The following is a 21,585-nucleotide window of genomic DNA, read 5'->3' on the forward strand; positions in this document are numbered from 1 at the left end:
CATTCCTTCCTAAGCATGTATGTCATATAACTAACTCTGCTTCATATTTATTTTTCAGGAGTATATTATACATTAATTGCTTCTCAGCATAACCGTCAATGTTAGCATAATATTTGTTGCTAATTTTTACTTGCTTGCTCAGAAGAAACTGCCAATTAAGAATAATATCTTGTCCTAGGAAAAAATAAAGGTGACATTTCATTGAATGAGAACAAGAATTTCAGTAAATATAAAAAAGCAGGCAATTTATATGTAATGTAGAGATAATAGCAAGGTAGTAAAATCGCTTGTAAGCAAATAATACACAACTGATTTCACCTACTTTCTAACAGGTTGACAATGAAAAGCTAGAGAAGGTACAAAGAAATTTTCCTAACAAGTCGCTGAACAACAGCCCATCCCCAAATTATATATGCGCTGTAAATTATTTTAAACCATCTGACTCACAGCCATATTCCTTTATACAAGTAATGTATTTTCATCCTAAAGTAGTAATCTTATAGTGAGATTATTACCTGTAGCTATGAAGACAAAGTTTTCTTAGAGTGGGGAATCTTCATAATTATCAACACAATACTTTCTTTGGGCTTCACAGGTACAATTGCTGAAGTAATAGGGAGAACATAATTGAGAAGATAAACCAAATGGGTATAAATACTTAAAAATACATTTAGATGCATTGTTTGAAATGGCAGATGAGAATTCCTATGGATTAATGGTCTGTTCTTATTTTACCAATGCTAAACTCAAAATAGATATGCTCATGGGAATGGCAAAAACCTTTTCCTTATAAAATATCTGTATTTCAGTGCATATATTCCATATCGATATTTGGTGGAATATTCATCTCAAATTCTTACTACTTCTACTACTACTTACTACTACTCAAATTCTTACTTCCTTCAATATAAATATGTAAACAAATAAATGCTCACCGAGAGGGACTTCCGGTTTTGTGTCGTAGCAACACAGCCAAGGGATTGCATAGCTCCGTACCCCACAGCTGGTTTCGCCCTGCCAGGGGACCCTAAATGGGTCTAAAGTCTCCCCGGATAGGTGACAAAGGAGGGCCCCCCTCCCATCAATCACGGAACGATGGTGGTTGATCCGTTTGATTCAGGGGTAGCCCTCCAACCCGGCAGGAGAAAGGCTAGCTGCACTCCGGGGACTAGCCCAAGTTACCGGCATCCAAAGTCCAAAAGTACCAACTAAGAACAACTGAACAGTGTGTTTGGAACTGGGTGAGAACATAGATCTTCTCTATTTTGAAACCAGTGGAACAGTTTGCCCCCAGAAATCATGGGCGCTCAATTACTGGAGATTTTTAAAAAGGCTAAGATAGTCACTTGTCTGAAATGGTATAGGTTCTCCTGCTTGAGCAGGAGGCTAGACTAGAAGACCTCCAAGGTCCCTTCCAGCTCTATTCTATTCTATTCGAAACTGATTAACTGGAAAAGATCCCCAAGAAGCAAAAAATCCTCCAAAAGTGAGAAGGAAGAGGATTATAACCCCACCTTTCCATAGACGGAAGTGGCAAATTAATCTTTATGGGGGACAGAAATATATTGACATGGATTAATGTAAAGCTGTAACCTGGATAAAACTGAAAGCTATGGAAATTGTTAAGATTTTTCATTTGAAAGAATATTGAGAAAAATACAAAAAAAGATGTTTTTGTTTTAAAAGTTGGAAAAGTTGGAAAATAAATAGCTACTGACATCTAGTGGTGGATCAGACTATAGAACTACAGCTGCCCTGCCTCAGAAATTGGCAAGACACAACTTGTTCCTTTGATCCTCAGTGAATCTTAGCTAAATAGAGAACAGCTGGGAATAGAGGAAAGAAAATACACTGGGCTATCTTTTGCAGAATGAGAAACACAATTGTTATAAATATGCTGACCTCGGATTATAAATACTTACTGAGCTGTGATATTTAAGTTCAAGAATTGTTTGCAGAGAAAGAAAAATCTTGACTTATTGGCCACTTTTCTAGGGGGAAATTACTGGATTGTTTTTAAGTGGTTGAACATTTTGGACTGTTCACAAATATAAAAACTATATAAGACTATGGTGTTTGGAACTTAAGACTGGTTGGTTTGATGAAAATGGAGGTTGAATGCATAACCAAAAGTGGTAGAAAACCACACTCAATATTCTATTCTAAAATATCCAGTCTGGAGTAGCAGAGATCTGGAGGAGTAATACTTCAAGACAAGACAAATATCTTCCAGGAGGAAATGCATGCTATGTTGCAATTAATTCAAATGACAATTGTTTCAAATCATGATGAGATTAAAAATAATTTTGATGATATAAATGAGCACATTCTTGACCTAAACTCACAATTAAAAAACTCTCAGAAAATGATGACACAGAATGGACAAATAATTCAGACAATAGAACAAAAACCAGAGGAAAGTGACACAAAGATGAAGGCTACAAATGAAGAAAATCACAGTTTAACACAGACAACAAAAAATCTGCAGGATTTTGCCATAATATCAGAAAAGACATTTTATTTTTCAGGACTTCAAAACAAAACTGAGGATAAGAAAGAAGATTTGATAAAATGGATTATAGAGCTGTCAGGAGAACCACTAGAGTTTGTGAGACAAAAGATAAAAAGAGAAATTGAGGGAGAAGGAAAGTGGAAGCTTCTTAACGAATATAAATGGGTGAAACTCCCCCTCAAAAGCGCCTTACTCAACTTGTCTTTCCCATTTTTAACAACACTTATAAAAATAGAGGAAGAATCCCCTAGCAAACTGAACATACTGATTTGGAAAGCTGTCTGATAAAAGAAGAAGGCGAGAGCTAGACTCAAGAGAGATGATTTAACCTACCAGATGGAGTACTGCATGACTAAACACTTGTTTGAATATGGTTAAAAGAATAGTTAAATCTTGGATATGAATGAGTTTTATAGCAAGAGAAATATGATTTATAAATAGTATAGTATCTCTTTATGATATGGGAAATGTAAAAATAATGGGATGAATTAAACAAAATATTTTGGATATTTAAATGTAATCAACTTGGAGAAAATTATAATTGATAAGAAATGTTCTGAATACTGAGGGGAAATTAAACTTAAATAAGAATAGGAGAGAACCAGTCTCGAGAGATGATGTGACCTAACAGATGGAGTACTATATGATCAAATACTTGTTTGAATATGATTAAAAGAATAGTTAAATTTCAGACATGAATGGGTTTTATAATAAGAGAGATGTGATTTATAAATAGTATAGTATTTTTTAATGATATGGGAAACGTAAAATACTGGGATGATTTAAATGTATGAAATGTTTTGGATATTTAAATATAATCAATTTTGAGAAAATTATAATTGACAAGAAATGTTTTGATTACTGTAGAAAATTAAGCTTAAATAAGAATTCTGAAAACAGGACTTCAAGCGATTTACATAAGATGATTTTTTGCAAACACAGTTGTAAAATAAGCTGATTAGAAAAGATGCTACATATTGATGTTATTGTTATTCGTATAAATATTAGAAAAAAATATATTCAACTTTATATGTATTAAAAATACTATGAACTATATTTACTCAATGTTGGTAAAAGGAGAATATTATTGGAAGAAGAGAGGATCAAGGAAAGGTATTTCTAATTAGTATGTTGATTATGAAATCATAGAAATTAACTATTATTGATTGTTGTTAAATATATGAACCCAAACAACACGTTGTTTACCAAGTACTAACAATTGTTATTGTAAAAAGTCAATAAAATATATTAAATAAATAAATGCTCACCGCTTTTTCTTTTGCAGAAGGACAATCCATATCACACCACCCAAAATAAGAACAAGTAACAGGATACTTCCCACAGAACCTATTAAAACCAAACAAATATATTTTTCTTTGTTCGGTTATGATTTTCTCTAAAAGGAAAGGTTAAAGAAAGCACTGGTTTTATTACAAACTAAGCTGAATAATATATAATTCAGAATAATATTATGAATGAAAAGTTATTTTTTTTCTTTCTCTTATGTCAAGTTGCTTCGACAACTTTGCTATTATCATATGCAGTGCAATACCTTCTTTTCCTTTCTCATTTTCTTTTAGCTCCGTTATCACGATTACTCAGTATATGTGCTCATCTGACAAAGACAACTAAAGAACAGGGCAGACATTTGACTAGTAGCCACTGGCCTATCTTATCCAGTGTTTATGGAATGCAAGGTCCACAATGCTGTGTCTTTCTGCACTCAATGGGAGGTTCTAAAAATTACTTACCAAAACCTAGTGTAGCAAAATTGTAGGAGCCTAAAGAAAGAAGCAAAACAAGAGTTACAATCTGTCAGTGAAAGGGGAAATTAAATTTACCAGCTCTTGAAAATATTTTTGAGAATCTCCAAACAATATAAATTTAAATTCTCTCTCAAATCTTTAGAGCCTTATTTCCAACTTACTTTGTTTACTTGATGTACATGCTGGCACAGGAGCATCCCGTCCTATCTGTTGCGCTTGAATAGGAGAAGTATCATTCCTGACATAGCCATTTTCACACTCCAGAGTCACCTTAGCACTAGTCTGAATCACGGTTTCTGTTTCTGCTTCCCTGCTATCAGAAAGTGGTGGGAGGGTGCAGCCATCTACTGAAAATCAAAGTTGAAGAAAAGTTCTTAAGACACTTTTTGCAGCAAGGAGCCACACTTGCCTTTACAACTCAAATTGTAGGGGGGTTGCCAGAGATGCAGCATTATCATTCAAAGAGGTAGAGCAAAAATATTTTTAACTGAAGTTTAAATAAGAATAATAGAAAATAGGAAAGTTAATTTATTTTCATCTTAATTTTTACCCACACTTTCACTCTCACTGACAATCTCCTGCCTCCACCTAAATGAGTTTGTTGCCACTAATGACATTAAAGCTAATAGATTTTTGGGAGGAGAGAAACTGCAATAACTTAACTGTACCCTGGCCATCACAGTTTTAGAGGAAGATGATTCTCATGCTATCAAAAATTATCTTGGGCAGGAAACAATTGTTTGTATAAGGTTGGGGGCTGCAGTTTTCAACTTAACACCATATTTTTGAAGCAAGACCTGGATCCTAATTAATTAATGTATCACATTCATCATTCATTAACATGCTATGTTTGGAGCCTCGTTCTGAGATATTTACAAATTACGTTTAAAAATTCAATACATCTAAAAAGTATTGATTACATTCAAGGAATAATGTCATATTCAAGCAATAATAGCCTGTGGCCTCTGAGATAAAATAATTAATACTTATAAGGCTCAAAAAAAAAGGCAGAAATTGGCAGATGCTTTTATTCCTTGTACTGATCCAAAAACTCCAGGGAATGAATTAGTCTTCACACTGACTTGGTTATTAAGTATATATATAATTTATCTAGATGTAATTGATACATAATTTCATATTTCATAGTGTCCCTTATTTAGAAATATGCCATCACATATAAAAAAGGTGTCCCTTTGCGATAGAAACCCTGTATCCTCCAGCTGTTGCTTGTATAATTGTATTGTAAACCTTCCAGCATCACTTTGGATAGTGAGATGGGCAACATATAAATTTAATAAATAAATAAATAATCATTAGCATGCCTTACCAGAGACTGGGCCATAAGAAATATTGAGAAATACAATGATAAATAGAAATATAATAAATCACTAAAGAATACAGTTCTTCATCCTGCCTTCCTATTGGAAGCTAGGAAACACACCTTCTCCACTGCAATTTCTGACCTCTGGAAAAGCATCTTTCTGGAGATCTCTTTGGCTCCCACCATTTAATGGTTCCAGAAATTTTTGAATATCTGCCTCTCCTCCAGGGCCTAGGGTTAAGGTAGTTGCTAAGTCCTTGGTAGTTGTTTTGTTGATTTTTGAATGTATTGTGCTTTTTATGAATGATCCAGTTATTTTTTCTATTTGATTGTTCCCATCCTTGGTCACCTGGGAGTCACTTTGTTTGATAGCCTCCATATCTAAAAAAAAATAATGAAGAAATTAAACCTTCAAAACCACTATGAATTTTTTTAATGGCTTGGTAATAAATTGTGTGAACGGTTTCCCTAAAACAAAAAACAATCATTTGCATGGTTTCTGCACTGCAAAAGAAATATAAGTAGCCCTCAACTTATGGATCATAATTTCTGTTGCTAAGGAACGCAGTTATGTTATGTCACACCCAACTTTATGACTTTTTTGCCATGGTTGTTAAGCAAAAGACTGCAGTTGTTAAGTGACTCACACAGCCATTAAATGAATTTGGCTTCTCTCATTGACTTTGCTTGTTGGAAGCTGGCTGGCCAGGTCACAAATGGCAATCAGATGATCCTGGGATGCTGCAACCATTGTAAATACATGTTGATTGCCAAGTATTTGAATTTTGACCCTGGGGATGCTGTGATAGTCATAAATGCAAGAAACGGTTATAACTCTTTTTTTCCCAGTGTTATTGTAAATTCAAATGGTCGCTAAACAAATGGTTGTAAGTGAAGGACTACCTTAGTGTCAAGGTGATTAACAAAACAAAATAGCACTAGTAATAGCACTTAGGCTTATATACCACACCATAGTGCTTTACAGCCCTCTCTAAGTGGTTTACAGAGTCAGCATATTGTCCCCAACAATCTGGGTCCTCATTTTACTGACTTCGGAAGGATGGAAGGCTGAGTCAACCTTGAGCCAGTGAGAATCAAACTGCTGAACTGCAGGCAGCCAGCAGGCAGCAGAAGTAGCCTGCAGTACTGCATTCTAACCATTGTGCCACCACAGCTCATTAATGAGCTCAAAAAATGCTCATTAGTTTATAAAAGAATGTTTGTATAAAACACCACTTCTAAGTTTGCTCTTCTAGAAGAAACAAAAGTTCAGTGGGACAACACAGGCCTTGCTTGCATCTTGTCACAATGTATTTTCAAGAGACACAGTGACAAAGCTCTTGATTCCTTGGCCCATGTATTTCTCTCAGATGCTGCCAGTTTCAGTTACTGAGGTCTAGGCAGTGCAGCTCTTACTGTAGGAATCACCCCACATCCTTGACACCAGATGTCACTTAACACTATTGAAGTACAACAAGTTTAACAACTAACTCTCACATACATTCTTCGCTTTTACACTGAGGGACAGGTTGATCCCATGTTCCAGAAGTCTGGCAGTAAATGGTTGGTGCTCCAATAAGAAAGAAGCCTGGATCACAATGATAAGTCACAGAGGAGCCATAGGGGAAATCTTCCAAAGTAACATTGTCTCGTTTGCCATGGGCAATACTTTGTGGTGCAAGGCAACCTACAGAAAGAAGTGATGCAACTGTATTACCACAATGTCCATTTACCTCTCAAATTCCACCCAAATTATTACATTCAGATTGGCTGTGATACATCTATTGTAGACCTTCAATAAATAATACTATAAAAGTCATTAGCATGACAGTATGCACAGTCCAATTATAGTACTCTTTTCCATCTGGCTTCAAGCACCCATTCCTGACAAGCCACCCCAATCCCTGTGAAAGGTAGCAGAGAAGACTGAGCCACTGATTTTCAAAATACAAGCAATAAAGGACCTTGGCATCTGGGGGCTTCACTCCACTTTACAGAGTTTGAGCTGTTCCAAATACATGTAATGCTGTAGTTTCCAATGCAGGAATAGCCGGCATCACAAATATAGATTACTGATTTCCCATATGTGAAGTCTTCACCAACATGCTTCCCATGGATGATTTTCGGGGGTGGGAGACAATGCATAACTACAAAAGATCAAAGAATGGTAAGTATCTTCATTCGAGATCTGCCAAAAGCTGTAATTGATCAAACAGCATACCACCAAGAGAATAGCTGTTGTGACAGATGTGATGCATGTATTCTCCAGAAACAAACTTTGGTAATTCTGCCCATGGTAGTCACCTTTTGAACAAATTGAGAATGACAATGCATTCTTACTTGAGAGCTATCTTTTTCTCAAATCAAACCAAGAGAGTTGCCTTCCAACAACCCAAGAATTGAATTCCATAATTCAAAATGGTTTCAAAGTGTGCTTGAAATACAATAAATTGAAGGAAAAGACTGGTATGTGCAATACAAAGTAATGATATTCCATGTTAGCCCAAACAGTACACATTGCAGTTTTTATTACCTTCACAGGATGGCACAGGAAGGCTCCAGGTTCCAGAAGGTCCACAGGAAATAGATGCCTTTCCAACAAGCAAATAGCCTGGATCACAAGAATAGGTTACAGCCATTTCAGAAGTAAACATTTGCAAAGCCGAACCATCATGTTTTCCATTGGCTATGCTTGGAGGGAAGGGACACTGTGATTCTAAAAGAAAAAAAAAGGAAGTCAGAGGACAGTGTTCAGAATTCCATTTTGATGTGATACTTAGTAGAAAGTTGCAATTAAAGGCCATTTACTACAAGTTGATCCCTTCATTTTTCTAAGGGCATTAGACACCTTATGTGATCTCCTCTGCTCTCATTTTTTTCCCATTATTGCAGAGCCCAATACAGTAGGTTAGATATGTCTTAAGCCGTGTTTGTTGAATAGAGTGGTTCACCTATAATATTAAGCCACAGAACCTAGTCACAGAAGCTCAACTGTTTTTGAGTTCACTAATACACAAAGTCAGAACAAACAAACCACATTTTGGACTTAGTGCAATTAGAAAACCCTGGCAATATCTCATTTAGAGTAAGTTAGTGAGGCTTATGATTGAGTAGATTCTTTAACCTGTATATTGCATATCCAAATTCAGTCCCAAAGGCCTTTTTTATGCTATGAAGCTTTATGTTACCAGCAGCAATTAATAAAAAAAATTACTTTCACAATGAGGGGCAGGAAAGGTCCATGTGCCAGAGTCTGTGCAATGAATAGTAGCATCTCCAATTAGAGTATAGCCAAAGTTGCATGTATATTTCACACACATTCCTCTTTTGAATACCATTACTTCCTGGTTGCTGTGAACCCCATTCTGGATATCTGGAGGTGACTTGCATTCAATCTCTGAAAAGGTATAAAAGCACTATTGATTTTCAAAGAGTGAAAGCAGTCAAGGAAAGAAGATAGTGAAACTTGAAGAAATTTTCCCAAATGCTAATCCTTTAGAATTCAGGGGTAGGCAACCTTGGCTCTTTTATGACTCATGGACTTCAACTCCCAGAATCAGCTATGCTAAGCTGACTCAGGAATTCTGGGAGCTGAAGTCCATGAGTCATAAACAAGCTGAGGTTGCCTACCCCTACTTTAGATAAATATATGGTTTCCTCTTCCACTCAGAGCATTGCGTCCTGCTCACTATTATCTTTTTGCAGTACTTTAGATTGTGTTTTTCCTAGATGAGGAAAGGAGAGGAGAAACTTGTTTCTAATTAATATAATGCATTTTTCATATTCAATAAATGTTTTAATACCACTTTGTCAATAGTTGAATAATAAAATTATTAAGATACAACTTGTTCTCTTGGCTGCAACAATTGTGAATTTATTATTCTCTCAACACTGTGAGAGAAGGAAAATGTAGTGCTTAGGTCAAACAGAATAAAATAGAGCTCTGAAAATTATTTTTTAAAAATGGAAAATCTTACCCTGTTCACAGACAGGAATGGGGGGATCCCACGTACCATCCACCTGGCAATGGATCTCTCTGGAACCAACCATCTTGTGGCCCCCAATGCATTCAATGCTAACCTTCTGGTTATATTTGTAAGAGCTGAAAATTCCAGCCACAATCCTTCCATTCTTAATCTGAGGAGATGGACACTGTGTCACTGAAAAATAAAACATATATCAGAAACACATAAGGAGAAAAAATTGGAATCACTCTGCAGAAGGGACAGGCCTGATTGATTCAGTTTATATACCTGAGGGATAGAAGTAACTAGTTTGTCCATAGATTTTCTGATAAACATTATAGTTCAATTAGCATTTAGGGATATGCTGTAATATGACTTGCTTGCAGCTTGATATAATGTTGCCTAAGGGTGAAGTACTCTTTTATGTAGGTTTCATTATCTTTAATATGATTTGCATCACTTTATCTGTCTCTATAGTTCAGTGATTCTCAACCTTTTTAATGCCGCGACCCCCAACCGGTCGTAAGTCGAGGACTAAACCGGTCGTAAGTCGAGGACTAAACCGGTCGTAAGTCGAGGACTACCCAACCGGTCATAAGTCAAGGACTTTCCCTGCCCGGGAGCACCGCGCATGCGTGGTTCCTCCCCCTGCACCGGCCGAGGCGTAGCTGGCAAATGGCAGAGACGAAGCAGGCCAACCACCAGCTGGCCCAGCCCAAGGGAGGTAAGGCACCCGCCAGAAAAGGGGAAAAAAATGGCGGACAAAAAAAATGGCGGACAGCCTTGCTTGGCGACCCCCATGAAATGGTCGATCGACCCCAAATGGGGTCACGACCCATAGGTTGAGAACCGCTGCTATAGTTTCTGTTTTAGAATATCGACATTCATAAACCTTTTCTAACAAATATCCTAGGCTAGATCTGCATTTTGAGTGCTGCTTACTCTGGCAATAAGGAGGGTCACCTGTCCATGCTACTGTTTTACCGAACAATGCACAGCTTCTGGAAGACTTTCCAATCAGCCTATACCTATAGCAAGACAAAAGAAACAGCATAAAATCATTTTATTTTTTGTATGCAGACTTTAGATGGTTGGAATCAAATGGACATTCTACATCCTTTTGTCTAATTCAAAATGAGCTGCTTAGAATTGTCTCAGTTCCGAGGTGATCTTCAGGTCTGAATAAAATGCAGGAATAAATATGACTAAGTCTTTTAGTATTCATTCATCCCATGCTTTTTTATTCATGTGGTGTCAATAGATATTTATATGCATTCATGTGTAGACAGACAGCATATGTGTTATGTGTAGAGACAGATTGCTAGATAGCAAAATAGCAGCGTGCAGGAGACATTAGTTTTCATGACTGCTAAGTCTTATTTTGGCAAAAGTCTTATATATTTATAATCATACAATAGAAGCAGAAATTTCCTACTGTTTTTTTTTCTAGAGAAAATATATCAGAAGGAGGAATGTGTTCAACTCTGCTGTTCAATGATACAATCTGTGAACCTGACAGTGGTCCTTCCTTTTCATTCTGCTTAGTCTAATTTTTGTTTACGATTTTGTTTTTAGCAAACTTAGATTGAAAGAGAAAGATGCAACAGCTGGCTAAGGCCTCCCAACCTGGCCAGGACAGGCTTCCCTGGATGTTGGCTCAGACAACAAGAGCCAGCTCTAGGGATTGTGGGAAAGGACGCAGAGAAGCATGGGGAGGGCGCAGGAGACGCCATGCCAGGAGTGGATGGGCAAGAGGAGGAGAGGTCAGGAACATTGGAAGGGCTGGTGGGGTGGTGACTGAACGAGGGCCTGGCTGAAGAGGAAAGAGAAGTGACACAGCTGAGCTGGGAAGCATGGATGACCAGCCAGAGGTACAGGGTGAAGAAGAGGCATAATTGTACCTGGTTAGAGGAGACAAGGAGGAATTGCCTCCCTGCCAGATCCCAGGGCATATAGAGCCAAGCAGAGGAAGGCACATGGAAATTAGGTGAGGCTACTCATGAGGAGGCTGCCTCGTCTCTCCTAATGAGTTGCTCCAGCTGGTGACCACTTAGTCTGATACCTGGAACAAAGCGGTGTTGGAGACAACCATTCACTTCCCTGCCGTGTATGTGCTCTAACTTCGTGTTTCCTGATTCTGGACCTGTGCCTTGTTTCCTTTCTGACCTCATTTTTGGACTTTGGATTTCATGCCTGGGTTTTAGATTTGGACTTTGGATACCATGCCTGGACTTGAGGCTTGGGCCTGGACTTTGGACTTCATGTGTGGACTTGCAGACTTATGCCTTGACTTCAGCCTTTGTATTTCATGGTTAAACTTTATGGACTCTGATTTATTGGGCCTTGGTGGAGGGCCATTTGCTGACAAGCCTCTGCTAATGGCACCTGGAGAACAACAGTGGGGGGCTTGCAGTGTTTCAACAAAATGTTAAAAACTCCTTGGTATGTGTGTGCATGCCTCTTCCTCATTGAGGTATAGGCCCTGCCCAATGACTGGTGAGGAAAATGAAATTTCCTACACCCCACCCAGAAGAGTTCTCATCAGACAATTTCAGGTTACACTATTCAAAGAAGGAAGAAAGAAACAGGAATAATCTCACCACTGGAAATTGTGCTGGATTCCTTGAAACTTACCCTTCCTCACATTGATAATTTACAGTGGAACCAAAGTGAAAATCTCCTGTTACAAGCAATCTGCCACCCTCTGGATCTCCTGGATGTCCACATGATATTCCTAGTAGAAAACAGAGAGATTCTACTTTTCCATGTTATGTTTTGGGTAACACAAAATGTATAAAACTGATTCAAGGTTTCTGTCTGTATTTAGCAACCAACAAATACACTCCCAAAGGTTAAGACTTTGATACACTCTGAAAGGATATCCATCCTATCTTATAGATTGATCAGAGTAAAGGAAGACTCATTTTGACAGAATTCATGAATTTTTGACCAAATCTTATTCCTAATGCACATCATTATGGTTTTCAGTTCAGGATTCCTAACATAACCAGGATGACATATATATTTCACAACTGAATCCAGAAGAAACAACTTAATTTTTTATTATTCATCTGCAATCTCTGCCCAATCTAACTGAATGGGAAGGCCACAGGTGCCTCCAAAACAAAGAAACAAACAAATTTAAAATAGTCAGCTATTATTAATATTATTAATACTATTAGCATTATCACTGAACATACTATTGCCATGTTCAATTTGATAGATAGGGAAACTTCGATTATTCCTAATTCTACCTGATTACCTACACTAATTTTCTATAACTTTCTCAATTTTAATTACAGAACACTATTAATTAGAGAACAGTCAACCAAAAATAAAAAGAGTAGAATTTCTTTATGTTCTTTCCTACCAAAAATAGTTAACAAGGTGCATATATTTTGAAAACCTAAACACTTTAGAAAAGGGAAAACAATATCTTCCTCTTACATCAATTACACTGCAGGATTTAAAAATACCAATAATTGATGGCATTTCCTATTTAGTTTTATACTAGTTTTATAATTTAGTTTTATACTAATTTTTCATCAAGAATGTAGAACTCAAAATCATGATTCTCCTTGATTTATAAATCCAGAATTTCTTTATCATAATTTGCATTGGGTCTGAACACAAAATTCTGATATAACCTTGTTTTTGGTGCATTGTGCATTTATCCCAAATATGGACATGAGAATGAGTAAAACAGACCAAGAATGGATATTTTTCATAGTCTGCAAGGTTAGTAGGCTTATTCATCAGACCCTGTCTTGAAGAACTCAAGGCTTATTATTAATTGAGTACATATGCTTTTATTATTTCATTTTTTTTAAAAAAAACCCTAAATGTGTGCTTTTCAAAAACTAAATTCACACTAATATCACATCAGTCCCAATAAAAGATTTCCAAACTATTCATAGCTCTCTGCAACTATTCCCACATGAACACTAGAGATGGGGAGAGCAGCACCATGATTCCCCCCAAAAGGAATAGCCCAGGAAAGGGCTTTTTGTCAGCAGTTATTCCTTTTCCAGACCCCCTTCAGTGAAGCTTCAAATCATCAGTTATAAAATGTTGGACTCTAGCCTAAATATTGCTAGTTCTGACACCACAGCAGCTTTTGAAGCAAGTTAAGGATTTCTTTCTAAACATTTCATTCAGTAAATAAATGGAAACCCATGTGAAGAGTGATCCTCTGTTTCTGGACTTTCTTCAAGAGCTTACAGAAAAAATGTTGTGGTCACAAAAGGTACCTTCACAGTTAGGAGCAGGAGAAGACCATCTGCCAGCATTTGTGCAATGAAGAGTTGCCGCTCCAATCAGAACATAGCCAGGATTGCATGTGTATTTCACAAGCATTCCACTTTGAAATACTCCTGTTTCCTGGTTGCTGCGAATCCCATTTTGAATGTCTGGGGGTGGTGGGCATTGCCTCCCTAAAAGAAGAAGAGAGAAGATTGGGAAGAAAATCAAATTAAGAATAGACTCTGGGATGATACATCAGGGGGAAAAGTAACATACTAGTTGTTCTCTAGGCCCAACTGCGAGCACCATAGTTTCCACTGACTGAGAATGAAGGAAATTGGAATGCATAGTCAAAAAAGAACAGAAGTTTAATATTGTTCAAAAAATAGAAAATCCAGATTCATCCTTACCAGATTCACAGACAGGAAGGGGGGGATTCCATGTACTATCCATTTGGCAATAGCTCACTTTGGAGCCAACCATACTGTGGCCCCCAATGCACTCAAAACTAACTTTCTGGTTATATGTGTAGATTCTGGAAACTCCAGCCACAATCCTTCCATTCTTGATCTGAGGAGATGGACACTGTGGCACTGAAAAATGAAACATATATCAGAAGCACATAAGGAGAAAAATTGGAATCGCTCTGTAAAAGTGTCAGGCCTGATTAGTTCAGTTTGGGTAGCTAAGGAATAGAGGTAATTAGTTTGTCAGTGTGAGGTGCCCAAGGAAATGTTTGAAAAAATCATCTTAAATGTTTCTGGTTAGCAGCTGATGGTCCTTGCTTGGGAAGGAACACAAGAACCAAGGATTGGAGCAGGAAAACTCACCTCCACAATATGCACGGCCACTCCATTCTCCGTTTATCCCATCCTTAGATGTACAGTAAATAGAGGCATTTCCAATAAGGGGGTAGCCTTCGTCACAGGTATACCTTACAGCTGTCCCATAGTCGAACTCTTCCGAATACATTCCACTGTGCTTGCCATGGGGAATATTTGGTGGTGATGAACACAAGATAGCTAGAAAAAGGTAAAGATTGTGTTATAAAAATAAATGAACTTCATTTTCCTTATCAGAGAGTAGATATAAAGCCTGGAACATTTATAATATTCATGACTCTAATGCAATATGTTGTTAAAAGAATGGTCAAATGTAAAACACGTATGCTATTTCAAGCATCATTATCTGCTGTGGCAGTTGCAGCTGTAAATAAAGAACTACTATGGAGTCAGTAATTTGCCTTTTTTAAGGCTTTTACAAGCAATTGATATTATGGGGTCTTAGTACTCTTCTTTTAAAAACAGTGTATAACTATCTCTGACATGTAATTTTTCACATTGTTTCTTTGATGTTGTTTCAGGGACATACAGAAAAAGGATTTAAAAAAAAGAAGAAGTCAGACCATTTTCACTCAACTGAAACTTTGGTAAGCTTGGACTAGAAAAAAATACACCTAAAGGACAGATAATAAGAAAGTTTTATTTGGGCAGAATCAATATGGGGAAAAAACAATTGTTGAAATTAAATACTGATAGTTATCAAAACTGAAAACTAATAAAGGTTGCAATACAAGACAAAATTTGTAGTTTGGCAATGAATTGTGGGATCTTTGGTGCTCTCAAAGGTTGATGGTTTTGTTGCAGATGTTTCATTAGTAAACTACATAACATCATCAGTTCTAAGTTAAAAAAAAATTCATCATGACCTCTGGGCTTCAGGCATGTTTGATTGGCTGATGTCATTTAACAAGAGTGTTGTGGCATAAGCATTTTCTCTTTTTTTGGATATCTGAATTGAACTTCAATTGATGTTGGGATGTTGACATGCAAATAGAAGAAATTACTGCCTGGAGGAAATGAATATTTGGGTTTTGTTGAATTCTGATTATTTTCCATTTGTCACTGAAGATCACATCTGCACTACAGTTGGATCACAGTCTGGTCAGTTCTCAGTCTCCTCCCTACTGCAACCCTCAAATTCATTCCTCTGGCAGCAATGGGGAGATATTAAAAATGGATGGTCCCCATGTGACCAAGGCATCTACTGTTCACAGCCATGGACATCTACTCCTATGGCATTTTAGATGAACCATTGTTACCAAAATAACCTATGTTATTTTCTTTGAGAGTATGACACTAAAAGAACATTAAAAAAGAGGTGGGAAGTGGTACAGTTGGAACATTCAAGATTTTGCTGGACTCCCAGATTCCCATCAGATCCAGATATCCTTGGGAATGGCATTAGGTAATGGGAACTGTTTTTGAACAATATACAATATGGAGATCCACAGGCTTCCCAACACTATACTGGAGGCTCTGAAATATTCTGATTTTTCTGTGGACAATAAATCTCTCAGTGCCTATTAGTGCAGTATGTAAAAGTATCAATTAACATAAAATTTGATTAATATATGCATCCATCAATCAAAAATCCATATGTTTTAAGTCATATCTCTCTTTTCCCAGACTCCAGGAAAAATCACAAAGATATGATAAGCCGCTACAAAATCCCAAAAAATGGATTCAGGCAAATAATGTGACTTTTAGATGTAATTGCAAAAATATGTTCAATTCTTTAGCATTTTCAAGATTAATTATTGCAACACAATTGTGTTCATGACAGTTTATGCTGCACTGAAAATGATAAAATGAAGCTGCCACAAATTTTCTAGTTAAAAACAATATTATTTTATTTATGTTATTTAATCAGTTCCTAATGGGATAGAAAGTTAGTAAAAATTATTTTGTGCACATGTTCTTTAAATCAAAAGATGAAATCTCTGAATTTGTACATACAAAAATTATAAGGTTATTTTATAATAATGTACAAGAGCATATTGTACCTTGAATTACACTTTGCCTGCACTGCTGTGCTCTAATATCAGACTCATCAATTTGAATGGAGTCTGCACATGAGACATTAATGGTAGGTTAGACCCCATTTTTGATAGTGATATCACCAACTGTGATGAACATGCTTCATATCCACAACTAAAGCTTTTATTCTGAACTTTGGCATTCTCCAGATTAATAGCATTTTAGCTTTCCAAATTTCCAGACCTGCTTGTTCATTGAAGTACATGATATCAGACATGATTTTGAAAAGAGGTCACATTGGAATCATTATTTAGCTAAATAAATATAATTATATGCTCTACTTACGCTGACATTCAGGAAGGCTGTCAGTCCATTTTACTTTTTTTTCATGCAAGACACATTGTATGGAAGACTGTCCAATCAAAATGTACCTGCATTAAAATAGAAACTACTATGGGATGGCCACTTATTTTTCCTGGGTTCAATTTCCTTTCAGCCATTCCCAGAAATGCCAGTGGAAAACAATAGAACAATTACAACTCAGCAACTCCTAGAAGACCATGTGCTAACAACACTGAAAATCTATTACCAGTACTTACAAAGAACAAACAATGAATGTGCATATTGAAGAATTATTACAGGAAAGCATATCTCTTGCAGTCTTCACTTATAATATTCTGCCTTTCAAACTCAATCTTGTTTGGACAAGCAATCTAGGTCTCTAATCTAAAATATCCACACATAAATATAGATAGTCCTTGACTTACGACCATAATTGAGCCCAAAATTTCTGTTGCAAAGCGAGACAGTTATTAAGTGAGTTTTACTCCATTTTACAACAACAACAACAATAAAGTTGGAAGGGACCTTGGAGGTCATCTAGTCCAACCCCTGCTCAGGCAGAAAACCCTATACCATTTCAGACAAATGGTTGTCCAAACTCTTTTNTGTATACCTACCCTTCCTCACAAATATAACTTAATGTAGAACCAAACAGAAAATCTCCTGATACAATAAGCCTACCATTTTCTGGTTCTCCTGGATGGCCACATGATTTTTCTAGAAAAGAAAAGAAAAGTTGTATCTTTCTTATGCCAAGACATTCCGAACTTAACTTTATAACTATATATCATATGAATATTTCACAATACATTTAAAAAATGAAGAATATTTGCACCTATTTTAAAAATATATAAAAAGAAACTCACTTTTACAAAATTCTTGAACTTCTGACCACACTTGATTCCTGATACATATAGAAGAGGCATTCATTCGAGGGTGCTTAACATAACCTGGGTTGCATTTGTATCGCACCAATGACCCAACAGGAAAGGAATTCATTTTCTGGTACTCATCAGTGAGCTCTGCAAAGTCTAACCTAATGGGGGTGGCACAGTTACCTCCTGATTTAAAAAAAGAAGAAAGAAAGAAAAAATGAACTCAGTGTTTATTGTTAGATTTTATGATTCAATTTCTGATTAAATTCCTTCACTAAAAAAAATACTTCAGCACTTCAAGAGCCAATATGCAAAATGCTGTGGTCATGAAATGTACCTTCACAATTAGGGGCAGGAGAAGACCATGTGCCATTATCCATACATTGTATAGTTGCCTCTCCAATCAGAGCGTAGCCTGGATTGCATGTATATTTCACAAACATTCCACTGGGGAATACTGCTGTTTCCTGGTTGCTGCGAGTCCCATTTTGAATGTCTGGGGGTGTCTGGCATTGCACCACTAGAAGAAAAAGGGAGAAGATTGGGAAGAAAAAGAGATTAAGAATGTACCTTGGGCTGATACATTTCTTTCAAGATTGAGAAGTTCTCCCTCAAAAAGTGATTGTGAAATGTTCCAAAGCATCCTTTCAATTTGGTGGTCCCTCTGGATTCATGACTCCTGCTTAATGAACAGGTGGCAGCTGCAGCTAAGAGGGCCTTTGCACAACTTCATTTTGTGTGCAAATTGTGCCCATTCCCAGATTGAGGGACCCTACTCATGGTCACCTCCTGGTTGTATTAGTGCAGCGGTTCTCAACCTATGGGTCGCGACCCCATTTGGGGTCAATCGACCATTTCACGGGGGTCGCCAAGCAAGGCTGTCCACCATTTTTTTCCCCTTTTCCGGCGGGTGCCTTACCTCCCTTGAGCTGGGCCAGCTGGTGGTCGGCCTGCTCCGTCTCTGCCGCTTGCCAGCTATGCCTCGGCCAGCGCAGGGGGCGGAACCACGCATGCGTGGCGCTCCTGGGCAGGGAAAGTCCTCGACTTACGACCAGTTGGGTAGTCCTCGACTTACAACCGGTTTAGTCCTCGACTTACAACCGGTTTAGTCCTCGACTTACGACCGGTTGGGGGTCGCAGCATTAAAAAGGTTGAGAACCACTGCATTAGTGCAATGTACTCTAGCTGGGGCTATCCTTGAAGACTATCCAGAAATTTCAGCTGGTACAAAATGGAGCAACGTAAGCAGTTATGAATGTTCCCGTAGAACACACATTATACCTCTGCTTTGCAAGCTGCATTGGTTACTAGTTTGCTTCTGGTTCTAATTTAAGGTGCTGGTGTTCATGTTGAAAGCCCTTCATGGAATAGGGGTGCTTGAGAAACCCTTTCTCCCCAAATCCATCTGCCCATCCCATCAGATCCAGTATGTTATGGATTCTGTTGGCCAGGGAGCTACATTTGGCAGCCCCGAGGCAGTGGGCCTTTTCTGCTGTGATGAATCTTCTCCCCACTCAGGTGAGATCTGAGCTTCTGAAGGTCCCTTAAGATCTGATTATGCCAGCAGACCTGGCACCTCCGGAGAATAGGAGAACTGATATGTTCCATTATTATTAAAATCCCTTTGTATGCTACTTCTTTGTTCTTGCTCTGTTTTTATAGTCTTTTTATGGTTTTATAATGGTATTCAGGTTTTTATTGGGTGCTTAGTTTTGTTGCATACTGCCCAGAGTTACTTGTTTGGTGAAATGGGTGGCTATATAAATTGAATGAATAAATAGAGTGAATGGGCATCAACATTCTGTTCTCAAAATAGCATGCTGTTAATTAATAAGAAAACGCTCAAGAAGGCTTCTTTCAAATTTAGTGTTCATAGAAGAAACTGGCAAGCATGGGGATGGGAGGGAGACAGGATGGGAATTAATTAAGTTTTCTACTTATGAGAGGCATTGATGAAATCCAGCTTCACTACATGTCACTGACAGATGGATGCTGGAAAATCCCACATGTCATGTTGGCACTGAATTGTATGATTGCCTTTTAGAGTATAGCCAAAATCACATTCAAAGATAATTGTTAATATGGGTTGATAAACTTCTTTGGATCTAATAATTCTCTGGATTCATACAACATAGAACTGAAAATGAAAGAGCAGTAGTAAAACTTAGTCTAGCTCTATGTAAATAATGGCCTCCTTGAGAACTGATCGCACTCTTTCTTTTTAGGGAACATAATTTCCAAACATTCCTCTTCCAGCATGAAGAACCATACCTTTGATTTGAAAATATAATCTTTTGAACAGATGATAAACTTAGTAAAAAGAGACTTTCACCTGCTTGTTGATGGATAAGAACTCCCAAGAAACTAAGGAAAAGCTGCAAACACAAAGGCTGCTAAAGAAATGAATGCAGTNTTTGTTGCTCTTCTCTGTACTCTTTCTAGAGTCTCAACATCTTTTTTACATCATGGTGACCAAAACTGGATGCAGTATTCCAAGTGTGGCCTTACCAAGGCATTGTAAAGTGGTATTAACACTTCACGTGATCTTGATTCTATCCCTCTGTTAATGCAGCCTAGCACTGTGTTGGCTTTTTTGGCAGCTGCAGCACACTCCTGGCTCATATTTAAGTGATTGTCCTCTTAAATTCTTGCCACAGTTGTTAAGTAAATCACTACTGTTGTTAAATTAGTAACAGGGTTAAATGAAACCAGCTTCTTCATTGATTTGCTTGGCAGAAGATCACAAAAGATGATCACTTAACCTCAGGACACCGCAGCCATCATAAATAGAAAACACTTGCCAAGCATCCAAATTTTGATCACATGACTATGGGGATGCTGCAACACTTGTGTGAAAAATAGTCATAAGTCACTTTCTTCAGTGCTGTTGCAATTTCAAAAAAAGTTACAAATGAATGGTTGTACGCCAAAGACCACCTGCAATAAAAAACTACTTACATTAACCATATCTAATAGGGATGAGAATAAATTGGAGAAATGAATCAGTAGATTTCTGACATGATTTCACTGTAAGTGCAATCCTATCTGCCTGTATTAAGTTCTACAAAAGTCTGTAATGATCCTCAGGGTGAAAGTGTGCAACTTGCAACACTTTCAGTGGGGTCATGCTTTGCATCAAGCCATATTCTATTGAACAAACCACTTGCTGCTGGGCTTGGACAATATACTATGGCCAATGCAAACCATATTTTGGCTATTTCCTCCTATTTGTCTCACTACAAGCTCTTTTTTTGTTCAATCAGCTTTTATATATAAGCAGAGAAGCACCACCTTGTTCTTCATCATAGCAACACTTTTTGAACTAGGATAGTAGTATGCATGTGCATGCAGAAACATATAAAAAAGCACCAAATTCTTTGTCTGATGCACAAATCTACTTTGGAAATATGTCTGCTCAGTTGACCATAATAATATTCATCTTGGAAACTCATCCTAGCTCAAAATCCATTCTTCTGAAAAATCGGGATGTAAATTTCCATCCACCAGTCTTATTGCAAAATATATGAAAACAATACGAGTTTTTTGTATACCTACCCTTCCTCACAAATATAACTTAATGTAGAACCAAACAGAAAATCTCCTGATACAATAAGCCTACCATTTTCTGGTTCTCCTGGATGGCCACATGATTTTTCTAGAAAAGAAAAGAAAAGTTGTATCTTTCTTATGCCAAGACATTCCGAACTTAACTTTATAACTATATATCATATGAATATTTCACA

At 37.3% G+C, this 21,585-nt stretch overlaps 1 protein-coding gene across 1 annotated transcript in view; it reads right to left on the reverse strand.

The window, feature by feature from the left end:
• Positions 1 to 21,585, reverse strand: part of LOC114922624 (complement receptor type 1-like) — a 44,932-nt gene that overhangs the window by 11,633 nt on the left and 11,714 nt on the right. Inside the window, exons 2-17 of the mRNA XM_029284336.1 lie at positions 20,114 to 20,133; positions 18,180 to 18,362; positions 17,834 to 18,028; positions 16,652 to 16,714; positions 14,637 to 14,828; positions 14,217 to 14,399; positions 13,815 to 13,997; positions 12,199 to 12,298; positions 10,507 to 10,592; positions 9,576 to 9,759; positions 8,814 to 8,989; positions 8,133 to 8,315; positions 7,101 to 7,286; positions 5,720 to 5,980; positions 4,440 to 4,625; positions 4,264 to 4,293 (exon numbers count right to left, since the gene is read on the reverse strand). Of these exons, the coding sequence (XP_029140169.1) occupies positions 4,264 to 4,293; positions 4,440 to 4,625; positions 5,720 to 5,980; positions 7,101 to 7,286; positions 8,133 to 8,315; positions 8,814 to 8,989; positions 9,576 to 9,759; positions 10,507 to 10,592; positions 12,199 to 12,298; positions 13,815 to 13,997; positions 14,217 to 14,399; positions 14,637 to 14,828; positions 16,652 to 16,714; positions 17,834 to 18,028; positions 18,180 to 18,362; positions 20,114 to 20,133 (2,411 nt within the window). The remainder of the gene's footprint in view (positions 1 to 4,263; positions 4,294 to 4,439; positions 4,626 to 5,719; positions 5,981 to 7,100; positions 7,287 to 8,132; positions 8,316 to 8,813; positions 8,990 to 9,575; positions 9,760 to 10,506; positions 10,593 to 12,198; positions 12,299 to 13,814; positions 13,998 to 14,216; positions 14,400 to 14,636; positions 14,829 to 16,651; positions 16,715 to 17,833; positions 18,029 to 18,179; positions 18,363 to 20,113; positions 20,134 to 21,585) is intronic.

This window comes from Protobothrops mucrosquamatus, unplaced genomic scaffold, assembly GCF_001527695.2.
Source record: "Protobothrops mucrosquamatus isolate PMUCROS unplaced genomic scaffold, P.Mucros_1.0 scaffold546, whole genome shotgun sequence".
NCBI lineage: Eukaryota > Metazoa > Chordata > Lepidosauria > Squamata > Viperidae > Protobothrops > Protobothrops mucrosquamatus.